Source organism: Convolutriloba macropyga, chromosome 6 (genome assembly GCF_964194025.1).
Source record: "Convolutriloba macropyga chromosome 6, txConMacr16.3, whole genome shotgun sequence".
NCBI lineage: Eukaryota > Metazoa > Xenacoelomorpha > Acoela > Convolutidae > Convolutriloba > Convolutriloba macropyga.
Genome location: NC_134473.1, coordinates 36,013,115 through 36,033,648, shown reverse-complemented (window position 1 = coordinate 36,033,648; position 20,534 = coordinate 36,013,115). Strand labels below are relative to the sequence as shown.

Here is a 20,534-nt window from a genome sequence, read left to right as displayed (position 1 = left end):
TGTACTTCGTAAACCAAAGTCTATCAAAGTTTCTTAGTTTGACCAATTCCGCAGTTTTTGTGCAAATAACGAAAAAATCTGCAGTGAATCATCTTGTTATTTTTTCTAATAAAACAATGCAACGTTTGAAGCGGAAGCCCCTAAAGTTCTTTTCAAATTTTTTATCCGCTTATTTTTTGGAGAAAAATTCTCGTCTCAAGTACGCGATTGAATCCCGTCAAATTCACGTGGAGGGCATTAACAGAGAATATTTCTATACCTGCACTTTCTGGGTGAACTTTTCGAAGTGACTGAGTCCCCTGAACATATCATGCAGCTGTTTCACATCATTCTTAGTCCTGTCTGCAGGGTGTTTGCTCAATATCTCCTTCATCCATTTGGCCATTTTGGTCTGTTTCTTCTGCTGCTCAAAAGACGCACGGTCGAACTCAAATTTCTTGTGACGGTGTTCTGCAAAGGACATCAGAGGTCGGAAGTTAAACAGACTAGAAACATTCTGACCTCGAAAAGCGTCCCATTCATGGTAGAAAAAAAACATACAATTACAATAAGAAATGCAAGCGGAAAACAACAAGGCCCAGATGTGATTCAAAAAAACGCTTTGATGAGTTGCGCGGCATTTTTCAAACCTCAATTTTTCTTCCAGCGATGAAAATTTTTGATTGGTTGCTATATTCTATGGTGTCCTTATTTTTGTTGATAGAGTTGGGGTGCCATTTTTAATTTGAAGTTATGGTTCCCATGGTTTGCGTATCCACAAAGCTTTGTTCATCAGAAAGTTTTTGGCGCTATCCACTTTTGTGATCACCATAGTAAGTTCTTCGATGACGTGCATGTTTTTTAGTAGTTGAAAAAGAGCCTTTTTTCATTGAATTCTTCTCTTCCTTTTTACGAATTTACTTAGAAGATTTTTAGGCATGAAATGCTTATCTCACAGAAGTCGGAATTGAAGTCTATAAAAACAGTTGCAAACATAAACGCCGTCAATTCTGACTACAAATTATAGAAACAAAAAAGAGCTACCTCTTAGATATGATTCCTCCCATTGCAGTTCTGAAGCTGATCTCTCTGTCTTTGCAATTGAGAATGCCACGAGAGACTTATACCACCTGTAAATGAGCATTATAGCCTTAGCTCGTTTCTTAAACAAACTCTTGATGTACAGTCTCCGCTTCTCTATTTCCTCAGTGTTGGCCCTGCTTTTGGCTAGAGTAGCCAGTGCTTTGTTTTTCCACTTGATAACCCGGAAAGCCATGCGAAGACTGAAGTATTGAGTGAGGGTTTGTCTCTGATTGCGTGACTTCTTGTAGAAAACAAAGTCTTGTGGTGTCATGCGTTTCAGTCTCCGCAGTCGAGATTCCTGGCGTAGACGATTGACTGAAAAAAAACGAGGAAGGACGACGTTCAGAAGAGAAGACAGATTAGGACCTCGAGTAAGATTTTAATACTTTGATCATGTTACCTCAGAAACCGGAGTCGCTTGAAATGTCTACAGTAAGTAACTTCCAAAACATTGCAGTTTAAATGTTTTTGAAAAATTTTGTCTTTGAGCTTTGATATTTTTTCACTTTTGAGCACAAGTGCCATATTCAATTAATTCATTACATGGAGGTAAAGGACAAAGCCCCTTTGAAAACAAAGCAGTTCGAGACCATTTCAAGGGCTCAGCTTGGAAATGATGCTTGAAATGTTACCTTTGAGAAAATATGGCAATATTAAGAACTGCCCTGCCCTGTCTGTCTTTAGACACATTTACCATTTTGCGTCAAAAGTTTTTTTATGGAATCTGTAAATATGAATTTATAATAAACTCCTCGATGTGATGGAAATATATTCACCTATGTTTTGCTGAGTGAGAGTATTGTAGTGGAAGTACTCGGTGTCTCTGAACCTGCCAACCTCCTTCATAGCCTCACACCTGTACATGTCACTAGACAGAGACATCCTCTCATCTCCTCTGAAGTTGATCGGAGCAGAGAGAGACGTCGAGGGACGCTGAATTTCAAAGCAAATCATATTCTACATATACACGCAAATGATGGTTCCCGGTTTCCATCATCCCAGACAAAATCAATTCTATCTCTGGTAAATTCAAGATCAATTCAGTATGGCCTCTGATCAACCAAAGTCGTTATTTCTTAATGGTCATACAAGGATTATATATGACGTAATGCAAATCATAACGAATTTCCAAGTGCGATTCTCACATGGGTACTAAGAAATCGTACAAATCATATGTGACGGTGTTTGACTGCTTAGAGTGACTGGTAAGATGCCCTCGACATTTTTTATTCAAACTGAGCTCAAAAGTATCATTTATTTTTGTGGTTAAATAGACCCTGTTGTTTTACGTACCAGGTATTCAATGGTTACTAGAGCGCTACTTGGCGCCACTATATATACTCGCACTTTTTACTGTTTTCCATGACAAGATGTTTCAGATAAGGACAGAGTGAGCAAGAGTGGAAATTAGTGATATCAAGATAATATAATAGAAGTGCCTTTTAACTGGCAATGTATGTCACTACACTCGGCAACTGGAGTTTTTGAGTGTCCCGGTTCTCACCCCTATATATTAAACCCCCTATCATCTCACCCCGATATATTCAACCCTCTATCATTTAACCCCACTGTCATTTAACCAATCTATCATTTCACCCATAAATAAATTTTTATAAAAATTAGGACCACTAAATTAGCAAAAAATCATTTGGCTATACCTCGCGGGCCATGGCCACGCCTCAGTTGCCCGTGGGACTTGATTGAATTGCTCGGGTAAGGAGTGCTATTATTTTGTAACTATAATCCGTAGTTATTGAATGAAATGCGTTTTCAATGCTTTCCGCAAAAATCATTTCAATAGAGATAAAAATTGCTTATAAGAGCTTCGTTATCAAGTACCTAAGATTAACTTGAGATACCAAAAATGCTCTAGATCTGAGTTATTGGTGAAAGCTAATCAGCAATGAGTCTTTTTAATACGCAATTAGTAAACCTACGGATTTTTATGAATCCGTTCACCAATTAATTTTTTTTAATTGTCTTTAAATTACTCCAAAACCTAGTGAAGTTACTGGTGGCAAAATTCAATTTATTGATTATGCAAAGCGCCAACAGTTTCCGCGGTTAACGTGAGGTTTTTTGACGCAAGAAAACTGATGCTCAGCGCACATTAGTGACAAAATGTTTCTATTGCTGTCCACAATTGGCCCAAAATCCTAAGCAAGAGCTCTTTCTTAGGTAACTGTAACTTGAGTGAATCTTATCTGAAGTGATTTTGGCTGCAGGACACACTTTCAATGTTAACTGCGATTCTGCGCTTGATTGATAAAAAAATGCGCGTTGTTGATAAAAAACTTAAGCATTAGGGTTACGCTTTTTATTGATTTATTTAGAAGTCACAAGTATGTATAATATTAGAAGGCATTATCCTTATTATCAGCAATGTTAACGTTCGTCACATAACTGTGATTCCTTAAACTCCAGGGGTCTTTCCCATTATAGCCCCCCTGAAAATATAGCGCCCATTATGGTATATTTACCATGATTGTGGGGGGGGGGGGCTATAGGGTATCTGACCACTAAGCTGGGGGGGGGGGGGGCTATAGGGTATCTGACCACTAAGCTGGGGAGAGGGGCTATAATGGGAAAACCCAAATCCTGATTAAGATTGAATAATCAAACTCCGAAAGACATTATAATCGTTTTCAGATTTCGGATCCCACTCTCCTCAGCTAAGTGGGCGAAGAGTTAGAGCATTATCGTAATTGTAAACATAGTAGGGAAATAGCTTTGTAATTTTGTGGGGATGAGAGTGAAATCTATAAAGGGAAAAATCCAAGAAAACTCTTTTTTGTCCAATTGGTATGAAAGAAACTTCAAATTACATAAAATTTAGTAGAAACTTCTATTGGTGGCAAGCGGCTAATTTGTGTTAATAAGTTTAAATATTTAATATGTCTGAAAGCCAAAGATGGCGAAGGTGTTTCAACTGCCGCCAAGAGCCATATAACTTTACTAACATATTGCTGTAGTGCAGCTGTGGTTGAAGAGTTGCGTGGGCGTGTGATGCGACTGGTGGCACTGTTGATCTTGCGTCTGGGCTGTTTTGGACTAGGGGACCTGATGTACGTCAGACCACTGAAAAATATTTTTTTCAAACTTTCTGCATAAGGAACTGTTTCCTTATCTCCAGTTCATTATAACTATATACAATTGAAATAAACATTTATATCGGTGAGTATTTACTATAATGGATAGTCCCATTTCTGATCAGGCTAAGTATGAAAAAAACAATATCAATTCAGAATCTCAGAATAGTTCGATCCCGCGTAATAAAAAAACAGAAATTCTTAAGCAACGAGTTAAGAAACTGATAGTGATTGTCGATTTTCTATAAACGCGTTTTGTACTTTCCATGTCGCTAGACTAAGTTTCCTAATTTCAATCGATTCATTCGAAAAAAATGTTCACCAGGAAAAAGAAAAGATTCCACACCTTACCGGCAGCCTGTGTGAAGCGGTTTTTTTGCGGTTGGTATCCACCACCATCCGTCCACTACCCAACCCACCAACCATCTCTTCCGTTTAATTTAACCGCCCATGACGGATATTTCTGATATATTTACTCTTTTATAATGGCACAAACAAAGTGTTATTAATGGTTCCGTTTCTTTAGAGATTCTGTAAATTGAACTCAATTTATCATTTGCAGATGTATCATTTGCTAACGAGAGCAGTATTCTTGTTCACGGCAAGTAAGGAAGGATCCAACGGATTCTCTTTAATTTCAAAATTTCATATGATGCCTGTTATTGCTGACCATAAATTTTTTTGAAGGTCTACCAATGGACTCACATTTTAAAAAATTACCGTCATTATCTCTGGTTGATATCCGATGGCAGTTATGACCATAACAAGGTTAACCTAATATTCCTAATTTTGTCGACGAGGACTCATCCAATGAGAGCGTAATGTTGATTTGAAAAATTGTCAAAATTGTGATACAATTATTTGCATTAAAAATTCGATTGTGTGGGATAACGCGATAATAATGTGCCCCAAATGATTGTTTATTTTTTCATGATTTGAACTAGCGAGAAATTTCCTATTAACCAAGATTGTTTAAAGAAACGGATATCTAAAAAATTTCTATTTCCTGAAACTCCTTAACCCAGATCTCATTTGTTGACATTGGTAATAATATTTCGGATTGGCTTCCAATCATAAGTCGAAATGTTTAAAGTTTTTGATTTGTGCACAATAGATATAAGCCTCTGGCGATAATGTTTGCAAACTGTATAGCTAATATCATCCGGAATTGAAAGATGAAAATTATTTCGTCAAAATTTTGAAAATTACGGTTAAAATGCCAAATAATTTTTGTCCTGCTCATTTAATTAAGTCGGAACATTTAAATGTCTGAAAATAACTGCTTGCATATTAATTTGGACAAGTGTCCTATGTAACGGCTGCTCTCCTTGTGTTTCACAAAGAAAGTTTTACACCGCCCAGTTCGTTCTGAGTGGTTACAAAATCTGTCCGGATACTTCGTTTATGCAGTTCGCTTTTGTAACTGTATATCCACTCTGCTGTACTTACCGTTGCATTAACTATTTTAGTTCGTAACTATTTGCTGATCTTAGTTTTTTCAACTATCAATTTGAACTGGGTTGCTACAGATCACACAATACGGGATCTCTTTATGTATACCAGTACAATCCGATAGAAAAAACAAATCGAAGACAAAAATTTATGTCTAAGACCTGTTTGTGCAAAAATATTTAATTTTAAACCTAAGTTGGCTTTTGCTGTTTGTACTCACAAGTTGAGAATACCAGAAGTTGGGGTTGTAACAGTTGAATTTCAGCTCCAATAATTCGTTGATGCAAGACACAGTAACAGAATTTACTGCTCAAGAATAATATTTTGAATACAAGACACAGTAACAATTTACTGCTCAGGAATATTTCTAGTTCAAGACACAGTAACACGTTATTTACTGCTCAAGACAATTTGTTGTTGCAATTTTTTTGCTGAGTTATACTTTAAGCCGTTTTCTGCGGCTGCTACGTTGTGTTCTGTGTGTTGCTTTTGTTATTTCCCCCTTTTTCTCTTTTTTCTCACGTGACAAACTGTAACTAGAACTAGAACTTCAACTATAACTATTAAATGACTAAGACAACAGAAAGTGTTTTGTTTCTATTTTCCCCAACTACGCAAGCTTGTTATTCCTTAAGCTCAGCTCCAACATCGCCGGCCCTGTTTTCCTTCGTGAAAACATCTTCGTCCATTGATAGCACTGGAGCGAGCGTCACTACTGGTCTCTTGTAGTATCCATCTTTCGTTCGGATTGTTGCTGATCGAATCACTCCGTCGGAACCTTCAAAGGTTTCGATTATTCGACCCAGATCGTAATATCCACAATTGTCACTGTCTTCCACTAACCACACAAGGTCACCCTGCTGAAGACTTCTGTCCGTTGTGGTCTGCCATTTTTTTCGACTATTCAACGTTGGCAAGTATTCTTTACGGAATCTGTCCCAGATGAGGTCTGCGTAAGCTTGTGTTTGTCGGAAGAGCTTTCTATGATCAACAAATTGCTCTGCACCTGATAGATACGGTAAACAAAGGTTCTTGTTGCCAAGTAGGAAATGGTTTGGAGTAATAGCTTCTAAATTGATAGCATCAGAACTGACTTTTGTCAGCGGTCTAGCATTCAGCGTCTGTTCAACAAGACACATCGTGGTTGACAGAACATCCTCCGTGACTGATCGATTGCCCAGCACTGCGTACATTGCCTTCTTGCAACTCCTAACCAGTCTTTCCCACACTCCTCCAAAGTGTGGTGCTGCAGGTGGGTTGAACTTCCATCTGATACCCTGTTGAATCAGATGTTCTTCAATTCGAACCTTGTTCCATGCTGCTATATACTCTGCCAGTTTTTTTTCAGCTCCATCGAAGTTTGTCCCGTTATCGCTAATCATTTTGACCGGTTTGCCTCTTCGTGCAATGAACCTCATAATTGCGTTCAGACAACAATCAGTGTCTAGTTTTGGTGCAATCTCTATATGTACCGCACGTACAGTAAGGCATGTGAATAGACAGCACCAACGCTTTTCGTTTCTTCGACCAATCTTTACTGTGAATGGTCCGAAATAGTCTACGCCCACATTCGAAAATACTGTTGATGCGACTAATCGTTCTTCAGGTAGATCTGCCATTACTGGTGCCTTTGTTTGGGCTCTTCCCTTTCGACATCTAATGCATTTGTTTTTGATCGATCTCAAAGCATTTCGTATGCCTAGGATCCAGAATTTCTGCTGAACTATGTTTCTGACATGTTCAGTACCTTCGTTATGACTATTCTTATGTTCATTTCGCAAGAATAATTCAACTACATGGTGCTTCCAATGTAACAGTATTGGATGCTTCGTTTCGAAGCTCAATTGACTTTTACCTATTCTGCCTTGGGCACGAATAATTCCTTGCTGGTCTATGAATGGTGAAAACTGGAGGATTTTGCTGTTTTTTGGAATTTCCCTTTCAGCCTTGAGAGATTTCATCTCTTCAGTAAACTGTTCTTGCTGCAGTAGTCTGAAGATGCTTGCTTGTGCATCCTCTCTTTCTTCAACACTTAATGTTTTTGTTGCCGGTTTGTGTTTTTTGAATACACGCTTTATGTATGCCATTGTATTTACTAGTCGATTGTAATTGCTGAATCGTTCCCACTGAATCACCGGCTTCTTCTCTTCAACCTTTGCTGAGAAGACCATTTCGTCGTTTTGTTCATCTGAAGCAAATGTTAAATTCAACTGTTCAGGCCATTCGTTCTCTCGTAGCTTCAACCAGGCCGGCCCAGTGAGCCATTCGCTTCTCTTAAGTTCGTCAACATTGATCGCTCGTGTCCCGATGTCAGCTGGATTGTTAATACCACTCACATGATTCCACTGTGAAACTTTAGTTGTATCCAAAATCTCAGCTACTCTGTTTGCAACAAACACCTGTTGCTTACGGTGGGAGCTGTGAATCCATTGCAGAACAGTAGTGGAGTCTGTCCAGAAGTTGCAACTCTGAATTTTCGATTCGTGTTCCTTCACTGTCTGTTCTTTAAGTCTCACCGCCATCACTGCTGCTTGTAGTTCTAAGCGTGGTATGGAAAGGTGTCGCATCGGTGCGACTGGGCACTTTCCGATTACAAATGCTAAGTCTGCTGAGTATTCTTTGGGCTTTGAACGTAGGTATGCCACTGCACACATTGTATCTTCAGATGCGTCAGCAAACACATGAAGTTCCCATTTGTCCTTGGCTGTGCTGAAGTATCTTCTATCAATGCTGGTTTCTGCTACTTCTGGAAGCTGCGCCTTCCACTTCAGAAACTCTTCTTCTTCGTTAGGTTCTACTGAGTTGTCCCAATGTTGTCCATTTTTCGTCCAGATGCTCTTCAGGAGTCGTCTCATATGGACACTGAATGGTGCAAACAGTCCAAGAGGATCAAACACTGAAGAAACTAGAGATAAGATCTTCCTTTGTGTGATTGGGGTCTCAACTTTTTTGCTTGTACCTCTACAAACCTGTAGACTATCATCGGTAATCGTCCACTGAAGCCCAAGCACTGATGACCCTTCCTGGCTGGGCTCTACTTCAACCTGCTTTGTTTTGCTGATTGATCTTAAGTCCTCTGGGATTGCGTTGGTTACCACGTCGCTGTTGGTGATCCACTTCTTCAGTTCAAATCCATGTTTTGAGAGAAGAGGTTGCAGTTGTTTGAAAACCTTGATTGCTTCCTCAGGTGTTTCGACTGACTTGATGAAATCGTCCATGTAGAAATTGTTTTGGATTGTTTTTGCTGCAATTGGGAACTCGTCCTCGTTATCGACCGCTACTCGCTTCAGAGCGTAGTTGGCACATGTTGATGAACTCTTTGCTCCGAAAACATGACACTGATATTCGTAAATTTGCACAGGTTCGTTCATTGTTGGTCGCCACAAGAATCTCAAGCAGCTTTTATCCCGTTCAGGAACTTGCACTTGCAAAAACATTGATTCAATATCTGCGGTTAGGGCAATTGGTCCTTCTCGAAATCTGAATATTGTTCCGATCAATCCGTGTAGTAGATCGGGTCCGGCTAACAACTTGTCATTTAGACATACATCCTTGTATTTTGCTGCAGCGTTGCAAACACGGCGAACTTTAACCGGTTTGTTGGGGTTTAGTACTGGATGGTGTGGCAAATACCATTCCTTTCCGAAAGTGCCTTTGACTTCCGATTTACTAAGGATCTTCACAAATCCTTTTTCAACATCTGTATCAATTGACTGTTGATACAATTCTTTTAAATTTGGGTCTCGTTGGAATCTTCGTTCCAGTGAGTAGAGCTGACCAAGGGCCGAGCCGTAGTTGTTTGGGAGATTGAGTTCTGGTTCACTCCAGAGCATGCCCACTTCGTACCGCTCGCCTGTAAACTTTGTCGTGCTCTCTAGAGATTTCTGAGCTTGCTGCTCTTTCTTTGATTGACTTACAACATTTTTTTTGGAAGCGTAGGTTTCTATGTCCCACCATGATTGGATATTTTCTACCACTTTCACATCTTCTGTGAAGGCGAAATGACAAACATTTTGACTTTTCTTGCCTGTCATGGGACCACTGACTACCCATCCTAATTCTGCTAAGACTGCGAAAGGCTCACTTTGTGTTCCAATCTTATAGTCTAATGGACGTTGAATTTCGTAGGCATCTTGTCCAAGTATGATGCCTACTTCCATCAGGTTGAATCTTCTGTTTGTGAGAACATTCAGGTGTCTGAATTTGTTCTTCAGTTCCTTGTAATCTTATGTTGTGTTTCCCAACGAGATTGATGGGTGTGCAAACGCTTCAACTGAAGGCACTTTTGAATTTAGTCCCTTTATTGTGATAGGAACCTTCTCTGTCCTCAAATCTTGCGTCCCATGTATGCCAGCTATGTTCAAGGTAACGTCCGTGCCTTTGGCTTGTAGTTGATTCTTGACACTTTGGTCGATGAATGAAACTGTTGAACCACTATCGAGGAAAGCATAGGTAGTCAGCCTGTTACCACCACTCTGAACCGATACAGGAACTATTTGAAGAAAACTAGTAACTTGGTTACTCTGGTTGATTGTTGCTGCGCTTACATTAACTGCGTGACTACCCTCGTCCATTTGGTTTTCTGAGTGTAGCAGTCTGTTGTGCTTTTTGGTACATCCATTTATACCGCACGGGTGGACTTTACAATCTTTGATTGCATGCCCTTTCCCCAGACATCCATAACATAAACGTTCTTTTCTCACTGATGAATAGCGATCGGTGACATTCATATTCTTAAATATTGGACAGTTCCATATTTTATGAGTGCCATCCGCTAGTGGGCAGTTGTTGTTTTGCATTTGCTTCGTTTCGTTCGCATTTGAACTCGCAGTAACGTTTGACGATTTTGAGAATCGTTTTTCCTTGTTAGCGTTTGGTCGATCATCTTCCTTCCGTTCGCTCATGGTTGATGGCATTCCTTCATGGACAAAAGCCATTCGAGCTAACCATTTTTCAAGGAGAGTGAGATCGGGCCTATCTTCTTGACACTCGTCAACGAAAAAGAACCACTTTTCTTTCAAGTTTGGGGGCAGTTTTTCAATTGCCACTTGCAGTGTTGAACTTGATTGCAGGTCGCCCTCATAGTTGTATTGCTTCAGTACATTAACTAGGTTGCTGATTGTTATTGAGTAATTAATTATAGACGTTGAGTCGTGCATTCGAATTGGTTGTTGTTTGCGCAATGTGTTAAGCTGAGCGTCGACAATTAGGTAAGGTCGCCCAAACTTCCGTCCCAGGAGTTCCCACGCTTGAGCGTAGAATTCTCCTGAATAGCCCATTCCTGATATAGCTGACTTTGCTTTACCAGTCAACAAAGTTTTCAAGTGGCTCATTTTCTCTGGTTCGGGTATATCGCGATGGTGAACCGTCGCTTTGAACATATTCGACCACTCCGGCCACTCTAGCGGGTTTCCGTCGAATGAACTCAACTTCAACTTAGGTAGCTGACTACTACTGCTTGGTTTATTACGCTTAAATTTGTCTTGTTCCCGGGCTGCGCTGGCACGCTCTCCACTTGGTGACCGTGATTTAAGTACACCTTCGCGATTGAAGCTTACGCTGGGATAATTGTTGTCGATCCTGGTTTTCGCACGCTCGAAACTATGATTGTGCAAGTTGGAGACTTTATCCGAGTCATCGAGCCAACCGGAAACATCTTTATCCTTCGGGGTTTTCCAGTTGAATGGTGATCTACATCGAATACTAGGGGTTGCACTGTCATCAGATTCTGGTGCTCTTGCGTCAAGAGCTTCTTTCTCGTATTCCAGTTTCAGTGCTCCTTCTTCTTCAAAAAGTTGCATCTCCATTTCAAGCTCCTTCCTTTTCAATTCGAATTCAATTTTCTTCAACCTCAATTTTGATGCAAAGTCTTTCTCTAGAGCCGCAAGTTTTTCTGCCTTCTTAGCTCGTTTATGAGAGGAGGCCTTTGAATTGTTGTCTTTGTTTGGGTTTCCATTTTCAGCAGTTTGTTGAGAAACTCCTACAACAAATTGTGAAGACTTAGCGGCAGTTGGTTCTGCATCGCTTGTCAATTGTACGGTTTGATTCTGTTGATCCGTCATATTTGTTTCTCCGTGAATGTATGGTAACCAGTCTGCGTTTAATTTTTGTAAGAAATTTAGTCGTTCGGCTTCGTAACGTTCAAACAATGCAGAATCACGAAGAAAATTTGCTCGCTTTCGGTTAAGAATGCAAAGAGAGTCGTCAAGTTTCAGCACCTGTTTATAGATGGTCTTGAGTTTGCTTGATCTATCGTTGTTTCTGATTAGCTCCTGGCCCTCCTGAATTTTTGCTTCGATTTGTTTTTCGGAGTTGCTAATCTGTCTTTGCAAAATGTCTTGACTCTGTGACGGAGTCACTGCGTTTGTACTTTGGGACTGCAGCTTGAATCTCTACAGTACCTTTTGTTTATTTGCTTTAATTAAGCCTTGCTATTTAACTTCTAATGCACTTTGCCTAATTGGCTTTGCGTTGTTGATTTGCTCGTTGAGTTTTGTTCTCGTTCGTCGATGACTTCGTCACTTCGACTGTTGGGTTGGACAGCAGTTTATTCCACTGTCCGGGTCAGCGGACCAAATGTAACGGCTGCTCTCCTTGTGTTTCACAAAGAAAGTTTTACACCGCCCAGTTCGTTCTGAGTGGTTACAAAATCTGTCCGGATACTTCGTTTATGCAGTTTGCTTTTGTAACTGTATATCCGCTCTGCTGTACTTACCGTTGCATTAATTATTTTAGTTCGTAACTATTTGCTGATCTTAGTTTTTTCAACTATCAATTTGAACTGGATTGCTACAGATCACACAATACGGGATCTCTTTATGTATACCAGTTAAATCCGATAGAAAAAACAAATCGAAGACAAAAATTTATGTCTAAGACCTGTTTGTGCAAAAATATTTAATTTTAAACCTAAGTTGGCTTTTGCTGTTTGTACTCACAAGTTGAGAATACCAGAAGTTGGGGTTGTAACAGTTGAATTTCAGCTCCAATAATTCGTTGATGCAAGACACAGTAACAGAATTTACTGCTCAAGAATAATATTTTGAATACAAGACACAGTAACAAATTACTGCTCAGGAATATTTCTAGTTCAAGACACAGTAACACGTTATTTACTGCTCAAGACAATTTGTTGTTGCAATATTTTTGCTGAGTTATACTTTAAGCCGTTTTCTGCGGCTGCTACGTTGTGTTCTGTGTGTTGCTTTTGTTATTTCCCCCTTTTTCTCTTTTTTCTCACGTGACAAACTGTAACTAGAACTAGAACTTTAACTATAACTATTAAATGACTAAGACAACAGAAAGTGTTTTGTTTCTATTTTCCCCAACTACGCAAGCTTGTTATTCCTTAAGCTCAGCTCCAACATCCTAGATCCTAGATACTTCTCCTTATCACTTGCATGCATCAGCTGGTGTTTTCCCCGCTTCTTCGGATAAAAGCAGTTTATTTGTTGGGTGGTCTAAGCAGGCTACAGAACTGTGAAAATGGAATGGTATTGGACTTGATCCAGCATCTCTTACTTTCAAGTCTAGTGTGCTGGCCATTACACTATCTGATCTTAAACTCTAGATCTTGTTCATCTCTATAAAACCATTCTCTTGTTCTTTCTTGTTCCTCGAGGTTTCATCTCTCTAGCCAATTACACGCTGAACAAGCAGTAGAGCTTCTTGTCAAGCTATGTCAAGCGTATCTTATGGGATCTTTTATGTTTTTCCTTCCAGTCCTATATACCCAGTATGTTTGCACCCCACAAATGTGAACTTTTTCCTCCTTAGAGATCCTTCAGTTTACTGACAATAAATTGACGCTATCGCTAGACGATTGGATGGATTTTTGTTTATGGTTGTCAGAAAAATTAGTACCATGAAGCCTATCCTATGAAAGATAAGCGCGAAAATAGTAATACTACAGAAACAGAAACAAAATTGTAAAAGATCCATCTTATGCACATTTCACATTAGGTTGTTCTCCTTCAAACTTTAAACATTAATTTGGGAGAAACCTTTGCATATTAGATTGAATTACTGTTGATGTTTACCTGTCCCATCAGCAGGTGGTTTCACTCTTAATCAAGTAAAAAAACATTTTAATGAAATCTGGAATTGATTTCTCTTATATTAGGATGGACTAATGTTCGTATGTTTGTCAAAAAATTGAGTTTGCAAAAATTTAATTTTATATTTTCTTTTATGGTAATTTAAATGTCTTTAAAAATTTAATAGCCCCCCCCCCATTAAGTTGGGTGTTTTCTGCAGCTTTCAACCGCACGTGCTGTATATCATTGAAACCATTCGTTCACTAGACAAGTTGCCCAATTTATATGCTCAGGACTGGGGGTTGGGCATCAACGAAAAATATACCAACCCGGGTCGAGGTGTCAACGCTAAAAAACGCAAAATTATGTAAGATTGGCGTTGAATGCGTAGAATTTATGTAAGATCTACGCTTGAGCGTAGATCTTACATAAATTCAACGCATTCAACGCTAATCTTACATAATTTTGCGTTGAATTTTGGCGTAGATCTTACATATTTAGCGTTGAATTTTAGCGTAGATCTTACATATTTAGCGTTGAATTTAGCGTAGATCTTACATAAATTCAACGCATTCAACGCTAATCTTACATAATTTTGCGTTGAATTTTGGCGTAGACCTTACATATTTAGCGTTGAATTTTAGCGTAGATCTTACATAAATTCAACGCATTCAACGCTAATCTTACATAATTTTGCGTTGAATTTTGGCGTAGACCTTACATATTTAGTGTTGAATTTTAGCGTAGATCTTACATAAATTCAACGCATTCAACGCTAATCTTACATAATTTTGCGTTGAATTTTGGCGTAGATCTTACATATTTAGCGTTGAATTTTAGCGTAGATCTTACATATTTAGCGTCGAATTTAGCGTAGATCTTACATAAATTCAACGCATTCAACGCTAATCTTACATAATTTTGCGTTGAATTTTGGCGTAGATCTTACATATTTAGCGTTGAATTCAGCGTGGATCTTACATAAATTCAACGCATTCAACGCCAGTCTTACATATTTTGGGTTGAATTTTGGCGTAGATCTTACATATTTAGCGTTGAATTTTAGCGTAGATCTTACAAATTTAGCCTTGAATTTAGCGTAGATCTTACATAATTTCAACGCATTCAACGCCAGTCTTACATATTTTGCGTTGAATTTTGGCGCAGATCTTACATATTTAGCGTTGAATTTCAGCGTAGATCTTACATATTTAGCGTTGAATTTAGCGTAGATCTTGCATAAATTCAACGCATTCAACGCCAATCTTACATATTTTGCGTTGAATTTTGGCGTAGATCTTACATATATAGCGTTGAATTTTAGCGTAGATCTTACATATTTAGCGTTGAATTTAGCGTAGATCTTACATACACTCAACGCATTCAACGCCAATCTTACATATTTTTTGTTGAATTTTGGCGTAGATCTTACATATTTAGCGTTGAATTTTAGCGTAGATCTTACATAAATTCAACGCATTCAACGCTAATCTTACATAATTTTGCGTTGAATTTTGGCGTAGACCTTACATATTTATTGTTGAATTTTAGCGTAGATCTTACATAAATTCAACGCATTCAACGCTAATCTTACTTAATTTTGCGTTGAATTTTGGCGTAGATCTTACATATTTAGCGTTGAATTTTAGCGTAGATCTTACATATTTAGCGTCGAATTTAGCGTAGATCTTACATAAATTCAACGCATTCAACGCTAATCTTACATAATTTTGCGTTGAATTTTGGCGTAGATCTTACATATTTAGCGTTGAATTCAGCGTGGATCTTACATAAATTCAACGCATTCAACGCCAGTCTTACATATTTTGGGTTGAATTTTGGCGTAGATCTTACATATTTAGCGTTGAATTTTAGCGTAGATCTTAAAAATTTAGCCTTGAATTTAGCGTAGATCTTACATAATTTCAACGCATTCAACGCCAGTCTTACATATTTTGCGTTGAATTTTGGCGCAGATCTTACATATTTAGCGTTGAATTTCAGCGTAGATCTTACATATTTAGCGTTGAATTTAGCGTAGATCTTGCATAAATTCAACGCATTCAACGCCAATCTTACATATTTTGCGTTGAATTTTGGCGTAGATCTTACATATATAGCGTTGAATTTTAGCGTAGATCTTACATATTTAGCGTTGAATTTAGCGTAGATCTTACATACACTCAACGCTTTCAACGCCAATCTTACATATTTTGCGTTGAATTTTAGCGTTGAGCTTACATATTTAGCGTTGAATTTAGCGTAGATCTTACATAAATTCAACGCATTCAACGCCAATCTTACATATTTTTTGTTGAATTTTGGCGTAGATCTTACATATTTAGCGTTGAATTTTAGCGTAGATCTTACAAATTTAAGGTTGAGTCTTTTCCATTCCATTTCAGACCCCTTTACGATTTCAAAAGTTTTCCAAGTTTTTACTTCACAGGTTTGAAAAACGAGGTCAGCAAAAACCAATTTTCTAGTGCACTTTTATAGTGCAAAATCCAATTCAGACCATTTTACGATTTCAAATTTTTTAAGTTTTTTTTTTCAAAAAATCATTTTTTCTCCACTGTTTCCAACCCTACTGTAAAGGTGAGAAATATGAAGTCAGAAAAAAATCATTTTTAAAGCTCTTTTATAGTGCAAAATCCAATTCAGATAATTTTACGATTTCAAATTTTTCAAGTTTTTTTTCAAAAAATTAAATTTTTTACTGTTTCGACCCCCTATACAGCACAGTAGAAAAAAGTGAAGTCAGCAAAAAACACACTTTTTAGTGCTCTTTTATGGTGCAAAATCCGTTTCAGACCAATTTACGATTTGAAAAGTTTTTCAAGTTTTTTTTCGAAAAATCAATTTTTTTTACTGTTTCGAACCCCATACTCCAAAGGTGAGTAACATGAAATCAGAAAAAAACTTCTTTTTTCGAGCTCTTTTATAGTGCAAAATCCAATTCAGACCATTTTATGTTTTAAAATTTATCAAGTTTTTTTCGGAATAGCTAACATCTATGCTAAATTCAACGAAATATATGCAAGTTCTACGCTAAATTCAACGCAAAATATGTAAGATCTACACTAAATTCAACGCAAAATATGTAAGATCTACGCTATATAAGGATTGCGGCTCTTAAGGAAACCAAGGTACGGTGGCACAATGGTAGAAGAGGCGACAAGTAAACAGGAGGTCAGTGGTTCGAGTCCCATACCCAGAGTTCTACGCGTTGATTTTTTGTAAGATCAACGCTAAATTCAACGCAAAAATATGTAAGATCTACGCTAAATTCAACGCTAATTGTGTAAGATCTACGCTAAATTCTACGCTAAATATGTAAGATCTACGCTAAATTCAACGCTAATTATGTAAGATCAGCGGCAACTAGTGTTGACAAGTTGGAAAATTCAACGCCAATTCTTACATAATTTTTGCGTTGAATGCGTTGAATTTAAAGACAAAAATTCAACGCATTCAACGCAAAATTATGTAAGAGAATTGCGGTGAATTTTCCGACTTGTCAACGCTAGTTGCCGCTGATCTTACATAATTTTGGCCAAATTCCTCGGCCCGGGAAGTAAGAAATTCTATCTACCTCATTCTTGCCACAAACGAGGGTCTGTATTTGAGAACATCGTCTATGTCATCGTGTCCAGACGAATCACGAGGTGAACTTCTAGCGCCCCCGGATGACCCGGTATCACTAGTGTCAAAAACTGGCACTCTCGGCAAGAACCCATGTGACTCCGTTCGCTCTCTGATAACTTTACCCTCTCGGCTCGCAATATATTCCCGCCTAGGAACTACAGAGCGCTTAAATTCACCCTTTCCTCCTTTTAACTTCGGGTAATTAAGCAAAATCTCGTTGGGTGTTTGCTTTTGCATAATATTATATAAATATTGACATGACTGTAAGTAGATTTTACAAACAAGCCTTCAAAGAAGATTTATTAAGAGGTATTTACACGAGTAAATAGAGCCAATTACAATCAATTTTTGTCAAAAAAATCGCATTAGTTTGAGAAGAGACGGCCAAAATTTTTAGCACATGCAGAGAAGACACAGCGCGTATATTGACGCCTGAAAGCGTTATGCTTCTCTTATGACGCATATAAACAACGCTCTTTACAATAAACTTCAAGTTAATTACAAAAACTGGTCAAAAACAAATGAAAATATTACACATGTAAACGTGTTTAATAAGGGTATGGAAATGCTTTTTTATTTATCAAAATTGCTTAACTAAAACTCTTTTTATTTGCAGATTAACCGAGCCGTTTACTAATATAAACAAACGTACTCAAATGAAACTAGTCATTTTTTGGTTGTGCAAGTTTTTAATTTTAAATTGGCCACTTTTTATATAATCACAATGTATTTATACAAAGTGATAGCTTGATGGCCAGCTTAATTTTGCCAATTAACTTTAATGAGCAGCAGATTTTTGTAAGTCTGTATTGAACATTTGACTATAATTTCACGTCTGATTTCATCGATATTGTTGAAGTTTTGGCAAAGCTTAACATGAGAAAAACGCTCTTTGAGCTCTTTGTAGAGATCAAAAAGAAAAGGAGTTTCGTGTTCTTTGTTTTGAAACAAGAACCCGCTTGTATGTGTTCGGAAACCGATCATTCGTATCTGATAGGAGTCATCAGGCGTGAATTAAGTAACACATGACATGAACTGTCGATCAAGTAACCAGAAGAATCTTTGAGTGCCAGTGTCAACTTTTTCACCTCAAAAATGTGTAGAACTAGTTGGTCATCGGGGAACTGAAGTAGCAAGAGTGGGTCAAGGGATTGAATTATGGGATGAATCGAAAGCAAGGGTTGACAGCGATCTTCGAATGTGATCCCCACGTTGAGGTCCAAGCCAAAATTGGCTCCGATCAGACCGTCCCAGACAAGATTTGACCTCTGATCAGACTCTCGTGCTCTGGAAACTCCGTGTGCACTCGGAGTGCTTTCGAAAACCTCCTCTGATCAGGCTCTCGTGCGCTCAAAATTCAGTCTTGATCAGACTAATGCGCTCTCGAATCCGCCTTTGAGCAGACTAGCGTGCACTCTAGTTCACTTCTGACCAGTCAAGTTACAGACCATTGTCGAGACTAAATTGTGCTCGCGAAAACTTTTTCAGACCATGTATTTCGAGCACACCAACCGCATGTGTTCGCTCAAAGTTGGTCTGATCAGAGGTCTAGTCGGTCTGGACTCCTTGGCCTTGGGACCCGAGGTGAAGGGGTCGCAATATGACTTAACTGCACCGCCTGGAGTCTGGATTATCGCGCTATCTCGAATCATAAGTGCACTAGTTGGAATCAGGACCCGACCGTTCAATTGAGTCCTAAGCTCGGTATATCAAATCAAACGCAATAATTCGCCTCATGGTCTGACTGATTCTGCCTCCCAGTCCCACTGTATCGACTCATAAAGCCACTTTATTGAGCCACAACTTTTTCTACATTTTTAAACTTCAATTTTGTTCAGATATCTTTTCAGCAGGAGCTGCGAATTAACAGAAGCAACACAACAAAAATTTCAGCTTATGACAAAAAACTTTTATGACAAAAAACAATGCATTCAGTCTTGTTTTTTGTTCAGTTTTAAAGATTTTCTTAAAAACTAAAAAAATCTTCGAAGAAACAGATTTGGTCCTTTTTTGACCTTTCATTAGTTCTTTTCTGTATTTATATCAAATTCTCTGCTGATATTATATTCAGCAGCACTTGTTGGAACTGTGATAGGAAAAGTCTAAATTATAATTAGATAAAAAAATTTCAGCACTTTTTAAATATGGTCTGATCATTGTCGTGCAATTTCGCATTGTCTGTATTTTCAAAACATATTTTTCCACGGTCGGATCTTGTTAGTGCTCATTTGCTTAATTTCGAACAATTTATCGCTAGTTCCCACAAATGCGCACAATTTTGAATCATTCTGATAATCTGATCATGGACTTTTTTTTATCGTGATCACACGGTTTATAATTCTTTACATCCTTGACTTTTGGCTGATTATTTTTGTACAATTTCAAATCGTGGCTTTTTCTATTCACAGTAGCAAAAATCTTGCTGCAAGAGGACGGTAAGGGGAATTTATGGGGTTTAATGAGATAGTTTTGATCTTAAAGTTGGAGATGATAGCGTGGTTTTCATTTATACCCAGGGGTTTATGGCGTGATTGGGTATTGCGGTGAATGTGATAAAATATCAGTGGTAGGTGGAACAAAAAATGTATTTTTGGGCAAAAAATGTAACACTGGAGTAATTTTGAGGCAGAGGTCGGAGGTGGACATAACCCGGGATGAGGTCCAGACTTTTGTTTAGACTTTGAGCTTGTATGCACAAGACCCCCTGTATCAGACCCAAGTCCGTCTGGAGTGGAGGATGAATTGATGTAATGGCGTCAGTTTCAAATAGTGTAAATGTGGTGACTTTAAAATAAATTAAGTGGTTCTTCATAAACATCTTCCTGAAACAATGTTATTTAATAGGTTCGAGCAATAAGGTAAATTCCATGTCGTCTTCTGAATTTCTAACTAGGCTCAACAGTGAGGGGACTCTGTCGCCCAGAAGATCGATTAAATAAAATAACCAAAGTTTTTGAATTGGTGAAGCAAGCGTTAATTTGTTACTCTGCTATTCCCCTCGTCCACTCTTTTATGCTGTTGCAAATTAGATTGCCTTGAAATAATTTAATTCACTATGGCGCTCGTAATATCAATTCTAGTTAAATGGATAACAAAGGTAAGAGAATTACTTGCACATCAATGAAAAAGACAAATTCAAGACAATTTATAATAGTAATTACAATAATAATACCAATATCCGTGGTTCACTTCCCAAATGAACTAAATCAAAACAGCTCACAGTATCCCAACTGGTCTTGCATTTAAA

At 38.2% G+C, this 20,534-nt stretch overlaps 1 protein-coding gene across 1 annotated transcript in view; it reads right to left on the bottom strand.

Annotated features, from left to right (window-relative positions):
• The window catches only part of LOC142340954 (uncharacterized), a 36,647-nt gene extending 18,885 nt beyond the window's left edge, over nucleotides 1-17,762 (bottom strand). Inside the window, exons 1-5 of the mRNA XM_075391739.1 lie at nucleotides 17,235-17,762; nucleotides 4,023-4,140; nucleotides 1,839-1,995; nucleotides 1,024-1,377; nucleotides 260-450 (exon numbers count right to left, since the gene is read on the bottom strand). Coding sequence (XP_075247854.1) covers nucleotides 260-450; nucleotides 1,024-1,377; nucleotides 1,839-1,995; nucleotides 4,023-4,140; nucleotides 17,235-17,524 — 1,110 coding nt within the window. The 5' untranslated portion in view covers nucleotides 17,525-17,762. The remainder of the gene's footprint in view (nucleotides 1-259; nucleotides 451-1,023; nucleotides 1,378-1,838; nucleotides 1,996-4,022; nucleotides 4,141-17,234) is intronic.
• Between the last annotated feature and the right edge of the window lie 2,772 nt (nucleotides 17,763-20,534).